General features: G+C 41.5%; 2 protein-coding genes across 2 annotated transcripts in view; one reads left to right on the forward strand and one right to left on the reverse strand.

Moving 5' to 3' along the window:
- Positions 1-13,561, forward strand: part of ece2a (endothelin converting enzyme 2a) — a 64,571-nt gene extending 51,010 nt beyond the window's left edge. Inside the window, exon 4 of the mRNA XM_046408794.1 lies at positions 11,072-13,561. Within this exon, the coding sequence (XP_046264750.1) occupies positions 11,072-11,377 (306 nt within the window). The 3' untranslated portion in view covers positions 11,378-13,561. The remainder of the gene's footprint in view (positions 1-11,071) is intronic.
- A 5,478-nt stretch (positions 13,562-19,039) lies between these two features.
- Positions 19,040-22,416, reverse strand: camk2n1a (calcium/calmodulin-dependent protein kinase II inhibitor 1a). Its single transcript, XM_046409481.1, has 2 exons — positions 21,861-22,416; positions 19,040-21,148 (listed from the first exon to the last, which is right to left on the reverse strand). Exons 1-2 carry the CDS (start codon positions 22,027-22,029, stop codon positions 21,078-21,080), a joined length of 240 nt encoding a protein of 79 aa, XP_046265437.1. The 5' UTR covers positions 22,030-22,416; the 3' UTR covers positions 19,040-21,077.
- Between the last annotated feature and the right edge of the window lie 1,340 nt (positions 22,417-23,756).

The following is a 23,756-nucleotide window of genomic DNA, read 5'->3' on the forward strand; positions in this document are numbered from 1 at the left end:
TTAGGCATTGCCAAGAGAGCCATTAGTGTGAGGCAACCCTCTTTTGGAGCCTTCCACCCTCCAGTAAATGCTGTTTGCCTCAGGGCACACTCTGCTCACTGACACCCCCACTGGCCAGATGCCAGGTGCACTACATCTCACTGCAACAGCTTTGTTGACGGAAAGTACCTTTTAATTGTTTTATTTATTATATGGTTTTCTTGGCATTGCAAGTGCTTTTTACTGCTACTTTGTATGGCTTGCAGGGTGAAATCAATTTGTGTGTGTGCTGTGTACTTGTATTGTAGGAAACAGCCTAAAGGATCAGTTGGAGAAGTAAATGCACAGCAGATATTATATTATGGTGGATTTATCTAGTGTCTCAGTAAAAATGATAGTGAACCTTTATATGCTATAGTAGGACCTCTTCTAAATGGAATCTAGTGAAGTAAGTAGATAAATCAATATACCTGCGATGACAAGTTCCTGCAATGATATGTCAAAAAGTCTGCTGCGCAACAAGTCCCACATATGAGTTTTAATTACTCTCACTGGGTGAAGTTAAACATGAATACGAAACACATTTCTGGCAACAGTTTCATGCTGTTCCACTGATGGACAGTTCGCAAGTTAGCAAGGACAGTTAGACATGTAGCAATGTGCCAGCAAAGGCGTGACAGAAGACACAAGCCAGCAAACATAGAGGTGAACCAGCATAGGCTTCAGTTATCAATCTCCTTCAGTTGGCAAGACAGCAAAAAAGCACATTTCCCAAAATGTTGAAGTACTCCTCCTTTAAACTATTTTCAAAAATTGTATAAAAATTAATAAAAGATTTTATGAGTCTCTGGGAGACGCACATTGTGTTTTGGTGAATGTAAACATAACTCCACTATCTGCCCAACACAAATATACAGTACATGCTGTATACACACATGCCATTAAACCAAAGGAGAGACTGGCCCCTCCACCTGCTCTGTTAAATCTCTCCTCCTTTTCCTCTTTAGCTTGTAGTCCTCACTTCCAACCATTTTCTGGCTCTCTGCTTTAATTTGGGTGTAGTGTATCCACACTGCACTGGGCTCAAACCCATCACCTGTTCCCCGGAGTGTGCAGCTCTGACTGCCTGACCGTGAAGGCTCTGACTCTTGCCTGGTATTCTCACTGTATAATGAGACGGTAGAGGCACAGTTAAAGAACAGTTTTATGATTTAGTATTTAATGAGTCTCAGCCTGGTTTTGTGTGAAGAGCAAGAGCTGCTTTATAATGTTGGCAGTTTAACTGGAAAGAAGAACAGTGCTATCTTATTGAGTTGAAAGATAATTGCAGTGTTGCCCATATAAGAGAAAATTCTTGACTTGACTCGACAGGCCAGGAGGTCAGGGACAAATTCTCTCATGCCTCTAAATCTCTATAGTTGAATGCGCACATTTCCTTTTCTTTAGAAACGACCAAACCTGTGGCTGTAGTTGCGTTAGGTCGTTTGATAAAATCCATATATACGTAACTGCTCTTGTATACTTTGCATGACCGCTGTTGCAGTCATTGCTTTTCATTCATTTGCATTCAGCATTAAAATCAATTCACGCTCACACTTGAACCTTGCTTGAGTAGTCAACATTACGCAGAGCCTGCATCACTTTTGACGTTTTTGACATTGCATCATCGTTTGACTTAACTCAGAAGACACCTCTTGAAAGCAGTGCACATTTACCACTCGACAATAATGAAAAAGTAGCTATTTCATCCATTACTGCTGTCTATTGCTGTTGTGCACAACACAAAAATCTTCTTCTCCTGCCTCTATTATACTTTTAATTATTAGTTCCTATAAACAATCTATCAAAGAGTGAAAAACAGTCCTTGTTGGTAAGTAGTCCTGGCAAGTGGGACTGACACCTGTCGTTTAGTTAAAGGTGTACAACATGTCATGAAGCACCGCCTCACGGTAAGTCAGGAAGTGAGGCGGTGAACAAATACTGTTCTTAGGTTCTAAAAGCATTATTTGTCCAGGCAAAATTCGGTTTGATCATGTTCTGTTCGAGGGTACAAGGCAGCTGTATTTTACAAGTCAGCAAACAGACGGACAGTGCAACTGAAAAATTCTAAATTCAAACGCATTGTGATCATCTTGAAATATAAAATGACAACCCTAAAGCAAAATCTGATCGCCAGCAGTATTACAATGAGGGTCGATTTTTCTTGTGATGTTTATTGACAAGTAATGTAGTTTAAAGGGAGGCCTTCCCCAGAGCTGTCTTGGAATCAGTGCGGTGGTTCAGGCGCCAATGCTGTCAGTTTCACTTTTAGAGGCTTCCCTGTGCTACTGGCCTAGTGAAGGGGCTGGACTATGTCAGTGTGCTGCTGGAACCTCCACCGGGCTGTCCTGTCCCCCTTCCCTTTCCCGCGGGAGACCCCTTCAGCAGCCAGACACACTGGCCCATTTTACTTCCTTTCCTGCCTGCCTCCCTTCTCTGCTTCTCTTACTGTGTCTCCCTCCTTCTCCAGCTGCTGCCAAACTTTCTGGCTCGCCATTAAAAAGGAGAGAAAGACGCTTTGAATCTTTGAACGTGGAGACTTTTATTGAATTAGTTGTTTCTGCGCTGGCTGTCTCTCTTGATTGACTTTTTTTTGTTTCCGTCCAAGCTGTTAAATATGCAGTGGCTGTTTATGGCTAAAACCTAATCATATAAGGTAGTAAAGCATTAGCTGCTGTGTAAGTTGTAAGTGTTGCTAAATAGAGAATGGAACAATAAACTAATTACCCGTCCGCTGCTGACACAAGTCTGCCCACAAGAACTTAATGGATAATTACATATAAGCGCGAGCAAGGGCTTGATGAGTGTAATAAGTGTCCTGGACTTTAAAAGGTGGCATCAGATTCAGAGTCTGAGAAAACTACAGCACAGAGGGAGCAAACCCAACATGAGGGGAACACCCTCCTCCCCCCTTTACTCCTCCTGCTTCTGAGCCAAACTGTAGCAGCCGCTCACGTTTTGCTCTAGTTTCTCCGTGGCTCATATTCCTCTGAGTTTTACTATTTTTTGAGCTGTTCTGAAAGGCAGATGAGTTTATTAATTACACATTCGCTGACTCTGTGCCTTCCCATCCAGTACAAAGTTTTTCACAAAGTCTGCATCCTTTTTTCATCATTCTGCGCCAAGAAAAGCAAACATTACTCAATTCATTTAGCATATTTGACTGCAGTGAAATACAACGTTGTGTTGGTGACTGCACAAGGCAGGTTTTTTTTGCTAAATTAAACACAAGCAAATGCTCTGTCGTGCATGCGTGCACACGCACAGACACACATTTGGGAGCATAGGCTTAAAAAGCAGTGCATGGATGCTAGAAGCATGACAGTGGGCGGGTGTGGGTGTCTGAAGTGTGTCTCTGACTTTCTCTGCCGGTGTGAAAAGTAGTTCAGTAATTAAAGCAAACCTCTCTCTGGTCCCCAATGGAAAGGGAAGGCAAAAAAGGGTGAGGAGGCAGTGAGAGGAGGTGGGAGAGATAAAGAAGAAAGGAGAGATAAAAGCCCGAGACAAGTTATTTTTGATGAAAGGAGAAGAAAGCGACGTTTTAATTTTAGCTCGGCATGCCAGATAGCCAGAGGGGAAAATGTAGCAGCTGAATATGAAGATGCAGATCGATTAGACAGGGGTCCAATGCACACGCAACAAGCCACACAACACACACACTAACATTACATCTCACAGAGTGGGCACGCTGTTGAAAATTTCCCTGAAGACAAGTGTTTCCCTCATTTTAAGGGAAATGACCAACATGAAGCTTTATGTTTTCTTCATGTTGAAGAAGCACTTTGTAAGCACATCAGCGGTGACCCAGTTCAGGGCTACATTTATCGTAAGAAAAATAAATAAATTAAACTTGGTTAAACTTGTGCATTCACCTCAACTCAATCCGCTAATTAGGCTGCTGAGAAAGATCTTTCTGACACAACATCTTGCTTGTCGGCACACTGAAAAAGCCTCAAATCCCAGTGAAATGTTGATGTTTATTTCGACTGTAAACATTCAGTGTAGTTTTGTGTCGTCTCATGTCAGCACTGCTTGTTATCCAAACTTTCTAGCATTCTTCCTCCCCTTAACGAAGGCATGAGTTTCACTCTTGTGCTGCCTGGTGTTTTTGTCTTGAGAAGTGTCCTGTTCTGACCTACATACTTTACCGTGACCAGCGCTAAAACTTCCGTTGCCATGACGAAGCGAGGTGTGAGGGAGGGATGCGCCTACTTGAAAGGCAGGATGTTGTCGTCTTCCTACGGTAGCCTCCACAAGCCCACACAACCTGCACTCGGATTTGTATCTGAGGAGGTATCGAGCCTAGAAATTTGAATCAGTGTCAGCTTTTTCTATATGATCATGAAGCAAAACAAGCCCTTTATTTTGTCCTAGCAAGGGTGGATAGATGTTGAGGGAGAGAAGTGAAAAGCAGAGAGGGTCTCTGATGTATAATTTATCTATGCAGTGGGTGGGCGGAGGACATAGGGTGTGAGGTGGGTGGGCGGAATAGAGAAGTCAGGGAGTTGGAGGGTGGGGAGAGGGAATCCATCATTCTCACGTTTTCCCTGTTATCATCACTGTGCCGAGTACTGTAAGCCTTCCAGTGAGAATATGAGTCTGTATAAATGAATGTCTTATTAGAATTATGCATGTTTGTTGTGTTGTTTACCTCTTGTGCATATGGAGCAAACAGACAAACTGTTTGTATCTTTATATAATACATCTTTGGAAAGCATTTTATTTTTTATGTCATGTCTAATTTAAAACACGTTACCGAGCAAGACACTTTTCTTTGGTAGCAACAGCCCACTCGCTCAGGCAGATTTATACTTCTTCGGGGCAGATGGTGCCTTATAGCATTCACACATTTGGCTGTTGGAGGCAGGAGCTTGGAGAAAGATGAAGACATGGACATTTGAAACAGGGATGGAGGCATGAAGAAATCCGAGCAGGGCTGTTGCACCCCAGGAGGGACGAGCAGATCTGCTTTGTTATTAGACCGGCATTTAGACCTCACCCACCCCCCCTTGCCATCTTTATTCTCTCCCCACTTCTTCTTTTCTCCGTGTTGCTCTCACCCACTCCTTGTTCAGTATTTTTTTTTTTTTTTTTTTTCTGAAGACGTTTACACGTTTTTGCCATCCACATGCCTGGCTGCAGGCTATGGGTGAGGTGAAATGGAAAAGAAGAGAGGCGGTTGATTTCAAATTCACATTCCTTCAGGGTGGGGAGGGCAGCCTGCAGGGACAGGATCTGCAGAGCTACATAAGACCAGTAAACAACTACTGGGAACATGAGAGAGAAATTATAAACTATAATCTGAAATATGACCTAAATAAAAAGCACACTTCCTCCCTGCTTTTCTCTTTGCCCCAGTTCAAGTATACATTCATTTGTGCATGTTTTGTGTGTGTGTGTGTGTGTGTGTGTGTGTGTGTGTGTGTGTAGAGTATCTCTAGGAGACAGTAGGAAGTGGTCCGTACAAGTCTGCTCACCAGAGATAGCACTCTGTTGTTGTCTCTACCCACTGATCAGCTCTGTGTCACCCACAGTGAGCTGGGTGCGCACACACACACACACACACACACACACACACACACACACACACACAGGTACACTGAGGCTCCATCTCTGCTTGCCGCTCACTAATCATCTCACCATCATGGGTTAAGAACAAGCGCTAACTGACCTGTGACAGATCAGACCCTGAGCAGTCATTGCTTGCCGTCCTTCTTGACTTGCATAATGTACATCAGAGATCAGCAGGAACCAGTTTCACAGTCCTGCATCCATATCATCATTCCATGATAACAGTTATGCACGTAAGATTCATCTCTACTCATATGGGGTTTGTCACAGAGCATATCTTTGAAATTTGTCGCGTTGAGTGCGATTTACATTGCATGTCAACGTGCTGAAGCGTTCGTGGCTTTTTGTAGACGTGCAACTAAAGGCTGCAAAAGCGGAAAGAACGGACGGTAGATTTTTGTGATAGTGGTGTCATCAGAAACATGACAGAGCAGAGAATCAGAGCAAGTGGCAATACCCTTTGTTAAACTGACCAAACAAATCTGAACTAAGGGGTTCACCTAGCTTTTTTGTAGCTTTTCATGGTCTTAAATAGCAAATAGAGTTAAGGAAGTTGAAGTTGAGAAGAACGCTGTGAAATACGGTTTAAAGCTGCAGAAAGAAGCTGTTGGGTGAACCTTGAGTTGTGTTTTTTTTAAACCTGTTGCACATACTACGATTTCCCAGGTCATGAATGAATTTTCAAGCTCAAACTTTTGTTTTTCTGCCTAAAACATCTGTGCCATTATGAATTTATGTTTTTCTCTCTATGTGACAGGAACTCACTGATTAGTGTTCACCATGTTATCATGAAATGGTTCTATTCAGGTTGAAGTATGCACTATCCCAGAATGATCAGTGGTAGAAAGAAGTACTGATAACACCAGGAAAACTGGAAAGTATGACTGTGCTCTGACTCCCTCAGGAGCCACAAACATACTTTTCCAATTTCAGATGAACCCAAATTATGTAACCAGAAGGTCCTGCAGAGTGAAGCACAGAGAAAGACGTGACCACCTGACACTGTGTCCTCCTCTGACCGCTGCAGACAATCAGTTATTTCATGTACAGTATCTTTAGGCAAACCAGTGCTCAGAGAGGAATGAATGGAGATAACAGAGGATAAGTATTATTGCAGTCCAATGAGGACAGGGTGACAATGCAGTGAATGGCAGAAACTGAGGACGCACACCCGGCGAGAGCCTACAGAGTAGATGAAATGTCATTCTCCTTGGATCGGCAGCTTATCTTTCTTCTGACTAATGCGGAAAGGTCAGGCGGTGACTCGGACTGACATATAACAGTATTTCAAATTTATTTCTAATTATTTCTTTCTCCCAATACAAAGACTGTTTGGGTCATGTCTTACCAAAGTAATTTTTAAATGGGGTCATCGCAAAGGGCTTAAACAATGTTCTGATGACACACTAAAATGATCAACAGATCTGAAGTCCAGTGGGAGAGACTTCTGAAGTTTAAAAGCACAGCCTCCTTTAGCTGTGTCAGCAGCGAGTGAGCTGTGCTTTACAAACCAAAACTCAAAATCCCAAATGTCAACAAATTGGTGGCCCCCGAGGAAAGTAGGGTGCAGAATTTGGTTTAAACCTGCTGGTGGGGCTTTAAGAAGAGTCAGGGGATCAGCACAGTCTTTTCCATACATCCTCTGGGCAACAGTAATGTCTGTACTGAGACATTTCACTAAAAGCCAACATTTCCAAACCTGCTTAAATTTTTAATGTATTTTGAAGTGATGTTCAGTTCAGATGAATCATGTGAGAAGCACATTAACTACAAAGCTGTGTAACAAAGGAAAACAACCCCTGAACTGTAGGATCCAAAATCAACTATTTGTTTTAGCAAAGCCCCGCTGCTGTGTCTCCCTGTGGAGAGAAACGAGAAAAATAAACATTTGTTAGCTTAGGCTCAATAACATAATTCATATACATTAGAATGATGAATGTTACAATATCATAAATCATCTTCAGTCACTGGCAGTCTGGACTTCCTCAAGGGGAACTTGACTCTGGATCTCATATTACCTCTTTGTTGTAGTCCACTCAAGACAGGTCAGGTCACTTTGATACAAGCTTCCGCCAGCACACTGAATATTTCAGGAGAGGCCATGATGCTGTGTGTGTGTGTGTGTGTGTGTGTGTGTGTGTGTGTGTGTGTGTGTGTGTGTGTGTGTGTGAACTATGTTGAGGAATCGAACAGTGTACAAAGATGGGCACTACCCGAGTGTTTTCCTCTATGCTCTTGGAGAAGCCCTGTCATCCACCTGTAGAATCAGGTGAAAACTCTAAATTAGACACTTTATACTATTTTTAGATGTGTCAGAGCTTATCTGCCGGGTCCTGGAAAATGTTTGTTTATATGTAGCATTCACAGCAGATGAATATCACATCAGAACAGACCTGCCACTGTTTATCCTTCATATCATAATAATACCACCACTCTGTTGTGTGGGTGGATGATTTACATAGTGCCAGAGCTGTTGTTGTAGTTTGCGTGCTGATACATACAAAATGATTATAAATATGACTCACCACACTCGATGCACAATCCTCCTCCTCGTAAGGATTTCCTGTGAATGCATACACGCATGCCTCAGTGTGAGAATCTCGGTCAGTAATGTATCACTCACACACAAAGTGGGATAATGTGATGTGTGACTGAGCTGTTTTAAAACATGACAGAATTTACAGTTTGAGCTGCCCTCCAACTGCCAGCCTAGCTGTCAAGCGGTCATGGTTATAGCTGAGCTGTTTGCTGTAGTTCACTGCCGTCTTGGGTTGCAATGACGTCAGTCCTCCAATCACCGGTGACAAAAGGCTCTGGAGTTTCTCTGCACGGGTACCCAGGTTGCACCCATACATCTCAGTGTCACGAATAATGGCTGAAGGGGTAAAGTCAGGATCATTTTTGGTTGAGAGTAAAAGTGTAAGCCATTAATCTTTCTATTTTTAGGCCTCATAATGAATAACAACTGATTATTCTAACTTCAAGGAAAAATGTGTTATTTTTAGAAAGATAACTTTTGTTTACCTCCCTGCCCAGGGTCAGATAAGTGAGGAAGGGTGTCCCAGCACTGTCAAAAGCTAAACAATACACCTTTCAGCAATGTTAAAGCTGTCTTGTTCATGTTGTTGTTGATTTAAAAAAAAGTCTAAGAGAGCTTGTGGAACGTTGCAAACTTGGGGCTCACAGATCTCAACCGGAGCTGTGAGGCTGTCAGTGTAGTCAGGCAGTACACGTTCTTGTGTAATGGAGGAGTGGCTTTTGAGAGAGGCCTGAAGAAAGGGTTTGAGAATTGTTTGGTTGGATATTTTCAACCGAAAATATACCGACCCCAGCCTTAAAGAACAAGGAACAAGTTAAGATGGCTGGACTGTCTTGAAAACTGAAAGCAAGGTTTACAAAAAGGCTGGGCCCTTCTATGTGGAGTTTGCATGTTCTCCCTGTGCCTGCGTGGGTTTTCCCCGGGTACTCCGGCTTCCTCCCACAATACCAAAAACATGCACATTAGGTTAATTGGCTACTCTACATTGCCCCTAGGTTTGAGTGTGAGAGTGTGTTGTTGTTTGTCTTTGTGTGTTGGCTCTGCAATTGACTGGCGACCAGTCCAGGGTGAACCCCGCCTCTCACCCGTAGTCAGCTGGGATAGGCTCCAGCTCCCCCGCGACCCTGACAGATAAGCGGTATAGAAAATGGATGGATGGACTTAATTCTTAAATTTTTTAGCCTTTTTTGTCATGTAGCCCTACTCCAAATCACCTGACTCTTTTCTGTGCACGATAATACTATTTTCCCCATATCCAACGACCCCTCAGCCCTTCCTCTTGCTTTCCCTCCATGTCACAGAGGAGAGTGAAAAATTCATGTTCAGGCTGCTTGCTGGTGGAGATGAATCGTGTGAGAGGAGCAGGATACACGTGCTCATCTCAGAGTGACTCTTTTCTCCAAAGACCCCAGCACAGGGGGAGTCGCTGTGCTCCTCCATAGTGTATAGCACAGACCGCTACTGTTCCTCTGTCCTGGCTGCATGGCATTACCATCCCAGCTTTCATGACAGTCACACGTGAGCTCTGCCTCCAAAGCCCAAGCATGGAGACATCTACAGAGCAGATTCAGTGACTTGTCTCGACGCCGTATCTCCAGTGCACAGTATGAATCATGAATTAGCTCAAATTTACATGTTTATATTTAGTTCCCTGTTCTTTTGCGACAGTGTATGTCCATGCAGTGTTGATTGCTTTTATAATATTTCAAATTTAACGAAAGCCCGAACTCAAGGTTCATTATTTCCAGAGTTTCAACTATATCTCCTGGATCCGCCTGAGCTGATGCAATTTGCATCAGTTATCTCAGAGAAAGCAAGCATTTGTTGTTGTTGTAGTTTTATGTTTAACATTATAAATACTTGTGAATGTTCTAAAATTGTACCAGAGTTACCAAATGTGGGACAAAGTCATTGTTTTACAAGTCCAAGTAAGTCTCAAGTCTTGTCACGTCCCAAGTCGATTCCAAGGACAATGTTTTGATTTTCTGCTCCTAAATGGTAGCAACGTTAGGCCATAACATTAACCCTAATCTTAATTGCAACAAATAGCTAACATTTGAAACTTTTGATTTTAAAAGTCAGCTCAATCTGTGGTTTTTGAGCAACATATTTTGAGTGTTTCCATGTTTTGTTTTGTTTTGTTTTGTTTTTTTTTATTGGACCACAGCAGTCATTTTATGTGACTGTGTTAATCCAACATGTCACCTTTTATAAGTACATCATCATTGACTGCTGAAAGTCTGATTCAAAGCACATCAGTTCATTTGCATACTTTGCATAAAGTCTCTTAAAGGCTGAAGTGAAGTCACTGAACATTGCTGTGAAAAATCACATTCAGGTTCATGTTTTTGTTTTTTGTTTTTTAATTTTGTAGCTCTGCATGCATGTCTTTGTGTCAGTTTTCATATTCTTTCTGTGTGTAGGCCCACTCTTGTTTGCTGCAGTCCACTGAAGCTTACGGTGTCGTGATGCAGACGTGTATCTCACATGAAGCATCACCACACTGGAGTGTCGATGGACCCAGAGCGACAATTATTCATACTGAGGGACCGTCACGGTTTTCTTGCTGTCACACTGTGTTATCAGACTGCATGCCTGAGCAGCCAGCTCAGTGCAGAAAGTTTGCTATGTCGTTTTACGGCAATGCAATGCATATGCCTGAATGTAGGGTTGCTGATTTAAAGATATAAAGATAGAATTAAAGATACAACATACATTTTGTATTCATATTCATATAACAACATAACTTTTTTCAGAAGGCTTTGCAGTATGAACAAAACTTTAAAACCTGATTTACTTTACTTTTGCTGCTGATGAATTACCAGCTTTTCTTATTTGGTTATGAAGATATATGAATGATCTTGGTGAATATAGAGGACACTACAATGGTGTAAGTCTTGGTGATCATGTCTTCTCACACTCGTCCTCCTTTTTTCCTCCTAGATTAGTCGCTGCTTGAAGCCCGGAGGACGATTTGTCTCTGTCACCTTCACCACGCCCTTCTTCAGGAAACGCCTCTATGCTCGCTCAGAGTACAACTGGTCAGTTGCACAGTACAGTTACGGAGACGGCTTTGAATTTTTCGTTTATGTGATGACCAAAGGAGAGGAACTCAGCCCAGAAGATGTAGCGCTGGAGAAAAAGCTACAAGAGGAAAACAAATCCCCACTACCCAGGGTTGCCAGAATACAATACAATACAATACAAAATGAGACAGAGGAAGACTTCCTGTCTGATTTTAACTTGTAAGATGACTGAATTATCTAAAGGAAACTTAGCTTTGGACTGTGATAGTGACTTCAGAAACTCAGCCTTATTCCTCCAAATGCAGTACAAACTTTCTGTTAGCTCAGATTTCTGCCTTACTGTTAATATGTGTTAATATGTCATTTTATAATTGTATACATCATTTCTGAGGCATGAACACAGCGAATACGAGCTTTAGACTAATCAACACTGAGGACTCTTAATATAAATAAAATGACATAAAATGTAATTTTCGTCATAACAGACATTGGGATCAATATTCTGTAAATTAATCTGACAAGTTAAGATAAGACAAATAGATGGGAATGTCCATTTTAAACTAAACTAACTAAACAGATGATTTAAATTAAAAAAAAAAAAAAAAAAAAAATCAACATTCTTCACCGCGTGGATATGTCCAATGTAGTCACTGAACCAGGAAAAATAATGTTTGAAACTGCTCAAAAGGAAACATGTGGTGTTTATTTTGCATGTACACACTATTTACAATAGTCACACGGACAAAAAAGTGTCTAATTGCGCCTGGGTGGGAATAGTCAAACTATCCAGCTGTTACACCTCACCTGGCTTCCTTACCACTCTGCATCATCGTTATGCCTCTGTGCTGGCGGTAGCCACGACCAGATGAATTATGTTTCTGGTTTTTCATCCAACCTTCCCATTCCTGTGATTTCTCAGGAATTTCTTCAAACTTGGCACAAACGTTGGACTCAAGGATGAACTGACTGGTGAAAAGTCGGTATGACCTCATGTTCATCCCATTCAATTCTAATTTAACCAAAGACCATGAGAGGAATTGTTGCTTGGTAAAAATTCCACAGTAAAATCACTTAATCCTACCATGAACATTGTTCTGTTGCTGTTGAGTCAGTTTGATTGTGATTGCTGGAGTAATTTGTAGTCATGTATTTTCTTCATTTCTGTCATAATTTTCTGAAGCAGCTTTTACTGAGTTTCTCTTCAAGTGCAGTTCATAATAGAAACTTTCATAAAGCAATTTTACATCCCAGTGTCCGTAACTGTCCTGACTGCCTGTACATCAGAAAGATTCAACAGTAGTGATGTACAAGCCTGCGAGTGTTGTGCAATTTGCTAGACAAACTGACATGTCTAGACACAGTACATAACAGCAGCATCGGCATGCATGTAAAGTCAGTGTTAAACTCTATTAATATGTCAGTCAGAGTCTCCTCTTCTCTTGGGGTTGTCTGCCTCTTTCCCATGTCTGCTTTAGATTCCAGACAAAAGCTGCTGATGGGGTTACGCAGCGTCTGACACACCTGTCGAGCCCAGTGATGCCACGTGTGGGCACACACCCATGTACATACAAGCAAAGGCTCACCCTGCGTGTTATTTGTTGAGGAAACATGAGATGGGTCTCTGCTCCTGTCCTCTCTGCTGCTTAAATATAGACCAGATAGGGAGAAAGAGCCAGGCTTGCAGACAGGCAGGAAGGCTGGCGACTGGAGGGAGGGGGGGGCACATTGATAAAGTAGAAATCATTTATTTTTAATTCTCCAGTGAGATCTAATTACTGCCTATTTTTAAGACTTGGGGGGAAAAAAAGGGTGTGTGATTTTTCAGATGGCTCCTCTTTGGTTCTGTGGTTTTCTGCTGGTGGAATGTGGTAGTTCGTTTAACTTGGATGATGATGACAACACAACTTTTGATGGTATCGTATGATCTTCCCCCAGCAGATGGAGTTGGCCCAGTTGCTATGGATCTGCATTCAGTTTCTGCACTTTAAGCTTTCTGTTCCCAAATTACACATGCACGGTTTGTGATGATAACTACGACACCTACGAAATGAAATTCAGCAGTGAGTCCCAGTTTGAGTCACAGATCAACAAAACCAGATTTTCATTTTTAGCCAGCAAATGTTGATTCTAATCTTGAAAATACCAGTTGACAAAACAGTTTCAGTCTCTGTAGGACCTCTTCTGGCTCTGAAGATTCATTCATAACTTGGCCAACTCCACCTGCTGAGGAAGGTTGTGTGATGTGATTGAATGCTCTCGATCAGCTACCAAATGGACCTTGTGGTGTGATTGTTTCATCAAGTACCATTGATGCCCTGAAAAATGTAACTTTTAAATGCTTATTTTTGTGTGTCTTTTATACTGAAAGAGGATTTCTAGCATACTAAAAAAAAACAGTGGAACATGACCACATTCTGATTTCCTTTGACTCTTACTGAATGATGTGATTGACTGCAGTTATGCATTCTTCACACACATTCAGAAATACACACTGCACACACACGCACACAATTGCATATACTGAAATGTTGATTGATGGTGTCAGTCTCATTCACTCTGCATCCCCACATCCCACAGACCCTTGCATTGTCCCAGTTTTGGTTGCAATGTCCTGCACACCTTAACAGGAGGCTTAAAAATCAGCCTGGCATCTCTTTGGCCTGGCAGGGTGGAAAACATGAAAACATGCTTATGTAAGTGGCAGTGGGTTTCATATTGACAGCAGAGGCTTAGGGGTGCAGACCAGCCACACTGCCGGACAGGGACATAAAAACATTTAAACAGTCTGTGGATGAATGGAGGTTTGGTATGACCCTGCTCATGGAGGGGATTTTTTATGCTGTTTTCCCTGCTACATGATTTTTTCCACCGTTGAACTCAGTCAAGCTTCCATTTTTGCTCTGTCAATATATGAATATACTGTAATTCAGCACTCCTTATGTTTGTCTTTTACCTCCCTTAGTCAGACTGACTGATGTGCGGTGGCAGAGACCTCTGACAGTGAGATTTAACTTGACTGGACTTAAGTTATATAACCACAGAGCAGGAGCCTCGTGAAGGGAAAGTTCCGTCATAATTTTAAAACACAAACCTTTTCATGTAACGTGCAGGGTTTTGTTACTTCAGATGATTATTTGAGTCATCGAGGTGTCTCGGGCCATGATTTAATAAAGAGTGCTGTGTATTTATGTGTGTGTGAGATAGCAGAGCCAGAATTTTCTCTCCCGCTGCTAATTGTCCTCCATGCTCTATTGCCCAAGGGCAGCAACAACACTAATCTGCTGCATGCTCAATGCTTTTCTCTTTGTCTCTGCATTTCTGTTGCTCTTTTACTCTCTCGGTGACTCGTCTCGGCGCTATCGCTCTGCCCTCTCTGTCTGAATCGATTGGCCCTGAGTGCTTTGCGTGTGGTTGTTATGCGAGGGTTCATGAAAGTCAAAAGGTCAACTGCATGCTTTAAAGGTGCAATTTGTGACATGTGGTCTGAATTTTAGTTTAAAACCTTTAAATGAACAAACATTATCAGCAGAATGTGGAGAAACACAATGTTGATGTTATGATGTTGTAAGACTTCTGTGTATTGTGTTGTTGAGATGTCTACAAAAGTTAGCATGCTAACTAACCGGCCGCAACACGTCTTGTCTTGTAATACCACTTTACACCTCTAGGAGTGGCAGTGCAAAAGCCCCCCTGTATACTGTTTTTAAGCTTGGAGATGTATATGAGCAGGCACGTTCACCAAGTTTCACAAGCCCTCAGCATTTAGTCCAGCAAAACAAACTCCCAAAATGTCAAGAAAGTAAATAATCTTCCATGTTTTTCTTATTAAACAGAAAAATACAACCACACACACCTTCTGAACTCAAGGTAGTCTCTTTTACCGAAGTCGATTTGCTTTGTTTAGTCATCGTAAAACACCTTCACTCAACATTCAAACAAGACGCAAACAAAATAAAGCTTCCCAAGACAGTCTTGGTTTGTCCTATAATAGGCTGCTCTCTGCTTTAACACCTAACACCTAACTGGGTGCTGACAACATGACAGAGCTAATAGTAGCTATAGCTACAGCCAAACAGCAAAGAGAATAGTGAGCAGCACCTGACAGTTTCTCTGTCGTGACTTGTATTTTATTTATTTATGTCTTTGAATTCCTTTACAAACTGCTTGAACCAAACATTTTTGGGTTTCATCTAACGCTTTGTATGTGGTGTGTGTGTGTGTGTGAGTGCCTGTCTGTAGATTTTTATAGATAATTCTGATTTACAACACAAGTCATATTTTAGTAGGTTTTTATGGATAATATAACAAGAATTGTACTACGCATTTCTGAGATCTGGGAATGCAGCAACAGCAATAAAAACAAGTCCAGTGGGCCAAGGAGCAGTCAGACGATTATACAGGATTTAAACAAACTCCTGGGTAAGTCAGACTTATTTGGAGAGAGTGGGAGACTCTTAACAGATGGCTATGACTTTAAGGCACATTCCATGTAATTGAAAATATTCAAAGTCCTCAAATTTGGGACTGAAAAATAACATGGTGTCTCTTGCCTCATCAGACTTTGATGTAGCTGTGGTTTTACATCCCCAGATCTCGGCAATTAATGTTACAAGTACAATTTTATGGGTAAAACTATGAAAATAAAACTCATGCTGTGATAAACTAGTATTTCTCTTAAGCCAATTGCTATATACCAATGAAGGCAGCAGAAATAATCACCAGTTTTTCTTGTCAGTGGAAACCAGTCTGCATATGTAGTGAATACTGAAAGCACTGTACATCTGCCCATCTCCCTTGGGGCACCATAATGGCATAATATAGTGTATGGCAGGCTTATGTAACTGGAGGAGGAATATTAATGGACGTCCACTCAGGATGGGGAGAAAGTGGAATCAGATCAAAGCTTTCTGTCCTCACTGCACATGCTCAGTTTGAATCTAGAACTGAGAGTTGCTCTTAGCTGTGTGAGTGTGTATTTGAGAGATAACAGCACATTACACTGGCACATTACTGTAACGTCTACTGTCTGTGCTGCTGCTTCAGAATTTCATCTCATATGCGCACAAACGTGCAAGTGTGTTTTTCCATCCAGTATTCATGCAGCGACTGTCCATTAGTGAGGCACCTACAGCATGTCCATCTTGACCCCAGTGTGGCCTGCACTCTTGGCCCACGTGCCAGGTCAGAACACAGGAGCCACCAACACTGTGGGTTACATCTACAGCTCCAGCTAACAGTAAACTGACCTCTGCCCCTGAAAGTTGCAAAATGATGACTGAATTCACCAGAGGGTTCATCAGCTGCTGTTTGAGACATACTACATTAGAACTTAAAAAAGATAGATCTGGCATTTTTTTTCTTTCAATTATTGTCAATAATGGTGTTATCCAACTAAAAGGTAGCCTACTGTCTGTAGCTAGAGTCTTATATGTAGATGTGTTATATTATTATATTATATTAATTAATAGAAGCTTGAACAAATAGGTGGATAGTCCTAAATGCAAATGCTTTTGCTCAGGCCACGAGGGGTTGCTGAATGGTTTGATTACAATGAAAATGTTGTGAATCATATGAATCAGTTACATAGTGCTGTTATAGAGACTTTCATATGTGCCAATGAGCATTCAACTGCTGGCTTACATAGACAAACATGTTCTTTTTCCCTTTAATTTGTCACTGATCTGTTTCCTGGTGCTTCTCAGCTTCAATTAAACCAGTAAAGCAGTGTAAATTAAAAAACTGCATACTGAGCCTGACTGATGTTGGATTTTTGAGTTCAAGCTAGTCTGGCTCTATCTAAAGGTGTGTTTTGGTTGAACATGTAAAAAAACCAAACCACAACCTTGTTTTTTTCAGGAATGAAACAGAAATATAATATTAATCTGTTTGCTGTACAGTGTGTTCTAACTTCAGACAGAGCTAGGCTAGCTGTTTCCAGGCTTTGAGCTAAACTAAGCCAACCACCTGCTGCTGTTTACAGGCACATAATTATACTTAAGAACAACAATTTCTGCCCTTTATTTCAGAATATACTGCTCAGACTTTGTTTATTAATGAAGGAATATGTCAGCAATTACAAGAGTCTGGCAGCACAGACAGTATTAATATAAATAAAATGTGTTGCTGATGTTGAACTCTTCAGGGACATTGTTCATAATAATTAAAAGATAAAATAACTCTAAGATTATCCTTAACATATTTTGATTTGTGCAGGATTCTTTCTTTGTTGTTTAAATTAATCTTACAGAACATTGACAATGCTACTTGAATAAATTACTGTAAAAGTTAGATGTCCACATTCAGACCTATAACATGAAGAGCAGCGTAGAGCAAAGACATAATTCAATATTTGCCCAAATATGGCAGCCCGGTTCCGGACTTCCATGGCTGCACATTACTGTGAAAAGTGTAATTGTCCATGTTCTCTGACAGATACACACACACACAACATCAACAACAGCAAGATGATCGATAGCACTGTGTGTTCATTCAGTGCAGTGCTGATGTTATCAGGACAGTCAATAAAGTCACTGATGGGAATGTGGTCGGCTGCTCTGGTGACGCTTTGTTGATGTTCTGTTATTAGAGTGAAGTGCAATTTAAAGTGGTATAAGGATCAGTGTTCTTGTATTGTTAACATGGAGCTTTTTATAGATGTGTCCTGATGCTGTGGATGTTTTTCCAGAAGATAAACAAATGAGGCTGAAGTCAATCATATCTGCAGCATGATTTCCAGGAAGATGCAACAGTGCAATTACAAGGCAATGAATTTATATGGAGCTATTATTAATGCTGTGTAGGTTTATCTACCTCAGGAGGAAGACTCAGCTAACACAATTTCTCTGCTATCTGACAGTTTTACCCTGATTGTACAGACCTGATATAATATTCCCAACTAGGGGTACTTCATATGATTAAAAATCAAATCATGTGAGTGTGTGTGTGTTTAAGAGGAGAGTAAGCACCCGAGCACGTGTACCCAAGTGTGGTTACTGAGTCTTGAACCAGCTGCTCAGCCATTGAGAACATGTGGAAACCAGCTTGCAGTGAGCTAACAAAAGTAATGGATTAAATAGCTGAAATGTCCCGTTTCTGCCACTGTGATTGTTGTTTCAACGTAAACTGGTCTGACTCATGACAAAAAGAAAGACACTAAGCTTTTACACAGATGTCTTCTACAGGGATCTAAACATGCATGAGATCCAGCAAAGCTGTTGTGTCTTCTTTTTCATGTAGTTTTATGAAGACCATTCTACATATCAAAGGGGTACAGTGAGGGCTGAGCCCATCTAATGAGGCTGTGTGGGTATTTTGGACAAACAAGGATGGGAAACAATGAAATAAACCTTCTAACATGTTGATTTTTGAAGTGTTTGTACATGATTTGTTTTTCTCCAAGCAAAGTGAGTATGTACAGGCCTGCTGTAGACTTTGTGTGAGAGCTACTGTATGAGGACACTGTACATGTAGACTTTGATGGATGATTGTGTGGCCAGCTGTGGCTCCCCCGAGGTCTGTGGTTTAATGGATTCACTGGAGTAGGCCAGCATGGAGCTGTTTAACAGCTTAACAGATGGATCACTGTTCCTTCTCCGCTCTTTAATTAAGGTTCAGTATTTACTGTCTCTGAGGTAATGGCTACTGATTCCAAAGGTTACAAGGAAATGGAAAGACTTCTGCTCTCCAGTGCTGCGTTTACCGGCATGTTCTCTTGTGCCCTAAAAAGATTTTAGGTTTATGTCTTGACTGTCACTGTGCTTAGCTGATGTGCTCTGAGTCATTTTGTTTCCTTGGCTTTCACTGACAGAGCAAGTTTGCCATCTTCCATTGAATTCTTAGTCAAAATGTCTTAGGACAAAAGCCATACCAGAGAATCACATTAACATTTTCTTTCACCATTTATTAATTCACCAAATACAGTGAAAATGGCATCATAATATACAATGACTCATTCTTAGAATGTCATGACATTTTTGTTGCTTTTTTGCTTCATAAAACGATGTTTCATTATTGAAAATATTAAGGTTTCATGCACAACAAACCATATCCAGTTTCTTTAAAATAATGGTACAAAATAAACAAAATAAAAAAAAAACAAAAAGTGTAATGTCCAAAATCAGTCAAATAACAACGTGTTATTTGAGGATACTCGTAAACAGTGCAATATACTCTAAAACTGCCATTTTCTAACAAATTCATCAACGAAGCTCAAGTCACAGTATACGATTTCTTAATAATAATTTAACATTGATGTGTGCAAAAACCCCAGACACATTCAGTTAGTCTTTAAAAAACGTCCATCCTCCGATATAGAACGAGACCAGTCCACCAAAAATCCCAGATTCGCCTCTACTGTATGAAGCCTAGTCTCATTCTGTATATCCTCTCTGAAGTAGAAATATTTTTGTTGATGAATTGTAAGACGATAGACTAGCATATCATTTAAATAACAAATATTTAGATATAAAAATACAAATATGACTTTTGTTAAAAAGAAGCGTGCCAGGGTAAGAGTAGTGGCACCTGTGTTGGCACCGGAGTGAAAGTTCATGCAGATAGATGGAGAAAATAACTTCAAGATTTTATAGAAGACAAAACACGAATAATTGCTTGATTAAAAGAACCAAATTATTTTTTTCCCATCATTTTCATGATTGTTATTTTCAATATTTACTATAATCTCCACATCTCTGCTGGCCTCTGTGAGCATTTGAAAATACAAAAACAAAAGACTGTGGGGTGGGGAGAAATAAAGATATGTGCCGGTGTAAAAATCAGCTACATGAAGGTGCCAACCTGCACCTTAAACCACTGTTGAACGATGCAAGAAGAAGAAGCAGACTGTGGTTCACTTTTAAACTGTGGCCTAATGCTCTTTAAGGGCCAAAAGAACAAATGAGGGTTCCAGGGTTCCACTACAGAAAATATTAACATTGCACCATCCTCGGATATATGTTTTTACATACAATGGGTCTCCTCTATTTAAACAGACTGTAGGGCACGCACATCCAAAACAGAAGAAGAAGAAAAGAAAAAAAGAAAAATAACTTTTGCACGTGCTCAAACAAAAGATCTGCAGGCTAAACACTAGTCAAAATGCCTGACAAAGATCTGTGAGCGATCGCAAACGTTGCACAAATAAGATTTCTTGGAGCTTTAACTGCCAATTGCGGATCTTTTGTTTGATATTCTCCACTATTTAGTAGACTGGAGAGTTTGATTGGTCTGTTGTTAAAAAGCGTTTAGCAGCAACAGGAATGCATTGGACCAGTGCTGAAAGGACAGCTCCTTTAAATGCACCGTCGCTGACTGAATCAACAAAGCAAAGCCTAAAGGAAGAGGAGGAGGAGGAGGAGGAGGGGGGACGGGGTGAGGTGGGGGTGTGTGAGAGCTTAGTCTAACTACTGTACAACTTATTGAAACAGGGCTGGGATTTAGCTTCAGCCTCCAGTTGCAGTATTTTGTTGCTTACAGCGCTTTTAGAAAGGAACAAGAGATGGTCGTGAAGTAATGACAAGTTCATCCATCATTAAAGTCAGCAGAGGTTGAGATACAGAGCGGGGTCCGCCATCTCAACATCTTGCTGCCCAGCAGTAGTTAAAATCGGGATTCGTTTGGAGAATTGCCAGCAAATCCCATGATAAATCTTGGTCTTTTCCAGAGTCTCTCTCTCTCTCTCTCTCTCTCACTCACTCACTCTCTCTCTCTCTTTCTTTATCATTTCTTTCTTCCTCATCTCTCTTCCTTTTAGCCTTCTCCATTTTCCCTCCTTTGCCTTTTTTTTCCCCCCGTTTTCCTTTTCGTCATCCCGTCCTCGTTTCGTGCCGTCGTTTTTCTCCCGCAATCCTCGAACATGCACAGCCGCCAAGTGCTTCAAATCGGTGATCAAAATTAAAAAAGTCTGCAAGGCATCGTTCGCGTTTTTAAACGCCGGGTGAAGACTTGTCTGTCATCCCCTTCAGGACCTCGTCTATTCGGTCGTCCTCGATGACCACTGTGTAGAGAGGGGAGGAGGGGAGGGGGGGGATGGAGAGAGAGAGGGGGAGAGAGAGAGGGATAGATGGTGTTTACTCAGACCATGACGGCAGAAAGACAGAGAAAATCCCAGTCACCAGTGAGGTCGTTGGGTTTTATTATAGGTCACGATTTCTCTCCGTAATGATGTTATGTTATTCACGGCCTAGTAGATTTGGATGTGGCGCACTAAAAAAATGGAGAAGAAATGTGTGTGGTGCGGTTGCAGGTGAATAAATAAAGAAATAAATAAACAGAATAAAGGATATGGCAAATCCTCGACCTCGAGTACGCGCACTTGGTCAAAACAAGTCTTTCCCGACAATGGCGACGAGCCAGGCTTTTTATTCTCACAGTTTAACCCCATTGTTTGATGGTAACATCGCGGGGTGTGTCCTCAAACCAGGAGGATTTCTCATGCACGTATGTAAACACTTTGAATGTCGTCGACAACGACATACGCGTGTAATAAAGCATCCCGCCCGTGCATGGTGCAAATTTTTAATTTAGATTAGAAAATTCGTGCCACAAATCCAATGATTAAAAGAGATTAAACGGAGTCCCTAAATGCATGACGCGCTTGCAGTATTCTGATATTTTGCTCACTTTTCATCCTATAAATAATTCTGACCATCTATCAGTTATAGTGACAACATGCCGAGGTGTTAGTCCTTAATTTAACCAACACTTACCTCGCTTGGCTCTGCCAATCTGTCCAAGCTTTGGGGGTCTTTTTGCCTGCGATGCGGCGAAAAAGGCGCTTGTGTCCTGCAGTCCGCAGCTAAAGGACATCTGGCTGACCTCGCTGTCCGCTCCGTAGCCGTTCATTTTCCCCTCGTTGTATGGCAGCACCTCGGACATTGTGGCACGACGGAGAAGGATCACCGCTGTAGATTAAAAAGTAGATAAAAGTCTGCCTCAGTGGTTATTTGCAGTTTAGCCGTAGATCCCCTTTTTTTGGTGCAAACTGCAGCTGTTGGGTGTCTGTCCTGCTTGGGATCCCTTCCGAGTGTGACTCGATGCGGATCCAGGGGCCAGCGTCTGAGGTCCGGCTGTTGTTGTGGTCTCTCTGTGGTCTCTGGATGCGGTGCAGCTGCAGGGAGAGACGACGCGTGTGTGAGGGTGAGAGAGAGAGCTGTGTTCGCCTGTGTTGCTGGCTGATTTCTGGTGAGGGAAGTGGGAGATCCCGGGATCATAAAGGAAACCCAGGCAGAACGGTGAAGTCATCCATCCGGGTTTGAAGCGCGCGCGTGTGTGTACGCGTGTGTGTGTGTGTGTGTGTGTGTGTGTGTGTGTGTGGTGGGGAACTCCGAGTGGTGGAGGAGCAAGAGTGACATCAACAGGCGAGAGATGAAATTGTACAAGTGAGGAACCCACACTGAGGCACTTGTGAGGCCTGGAGACAATGGCTGTTCTCCAGGATATCTGAGGAAAACTCACTATTATATAAAAACCTGTTTTGTGCCCGCTTAAATAAATGGGCAGCATTATATTTAATGTTGTTGAACATAACGGTTAACAAAATATAAAAGAAGATGATAAGATGACATGCACTTTATGAATCTCACACAGAGGAATTAAAGGGCCATTCTCCTCTACTGATGCAGACACTGCACAGTAAAGGGCAGTTTACTACTTCACTTTTCCAGGAAGGAAGAGTCGACAACAACAACAACAACAACAAAAAGTTGCAGGTTGCAGTGTGGAAAATGTAGGATGCACAATTTTTGGGACCTCATCCATATTCACCAAAACGTTAGATATCTTAGCTTCTTTTTTCTTGTTTTGTTGTTGTTGTTTTTTACTGTGAGTCTACCAGCTTTATGAAAATGGAACACTAAAGTAATGGAGGTTCCCTTTAAAGTATCACAGCAGCAAAAGTGAGTACAAAAACAGATGTTTAATGAAGTAAATAAGAGGAGTAAAGCACAAAAAACTGGAGACACTAGCATACAACAGGTCTATATATTGTGATCATCTGCTATATACAAAGAGAAACATGAGAAATAAACATTATGCCTTTTACATTATTACATTAAGTACATGATAGACTTTCTACTTGCAATACAATTAAAAAATAAACTCACAAATACAGAGACTCACACAAATGGTTCCTTTCAGCACCATGGACAGAGCCAGTGTCACTTATACATTAGTGAATGTAAAATTACATCATTCTTCCCTGCCTTTTCTTGTCGCAGCCTGTGTTACAACACACTGTCCTCACAGCATATGGTGCCATAAAAAAGCTAAAATAATGAACTGACAGAAAGCCTATTAATGGACCAGATCTATTTTATCAACTCGAGCCAGCTGACCCATCTATAAACATGTAATAACCTTTCCATAGTTCCACTGTTTTAGCAGCCAGCCTGCGTAGCTGACCGGTGAAAATAACCAGCTGACTTGAGATCTGTGCTGTTGGAAAGGCTCTTGGATTTCCTGCAGGGATAAGATGCAGGGTGGCTGCAGAGTCAAATCGAAGTGAGCTCGTGCCTGCTGGCTGGCCTCCCGCAGAAATATGGCCCATATAACCCACCGTGTAAAACACATTACCGAGTCCAGAGAGCATCTCCATTAACCAACAG

Source organism: Scatophagus argus, chromosome 13 (assembly GCF_020382885.2).
Source record: "Scatophagus argus isolate fScaArg1 chromosome 13, fScaArg1.pri, whole genome shotgun sequence".
Classification (NCBI taxonomy): Eukaryota; Metazoa; Chordata; class Actinopteri; family Scatophagidae; genus Scatophagus; species Scatophagus argus.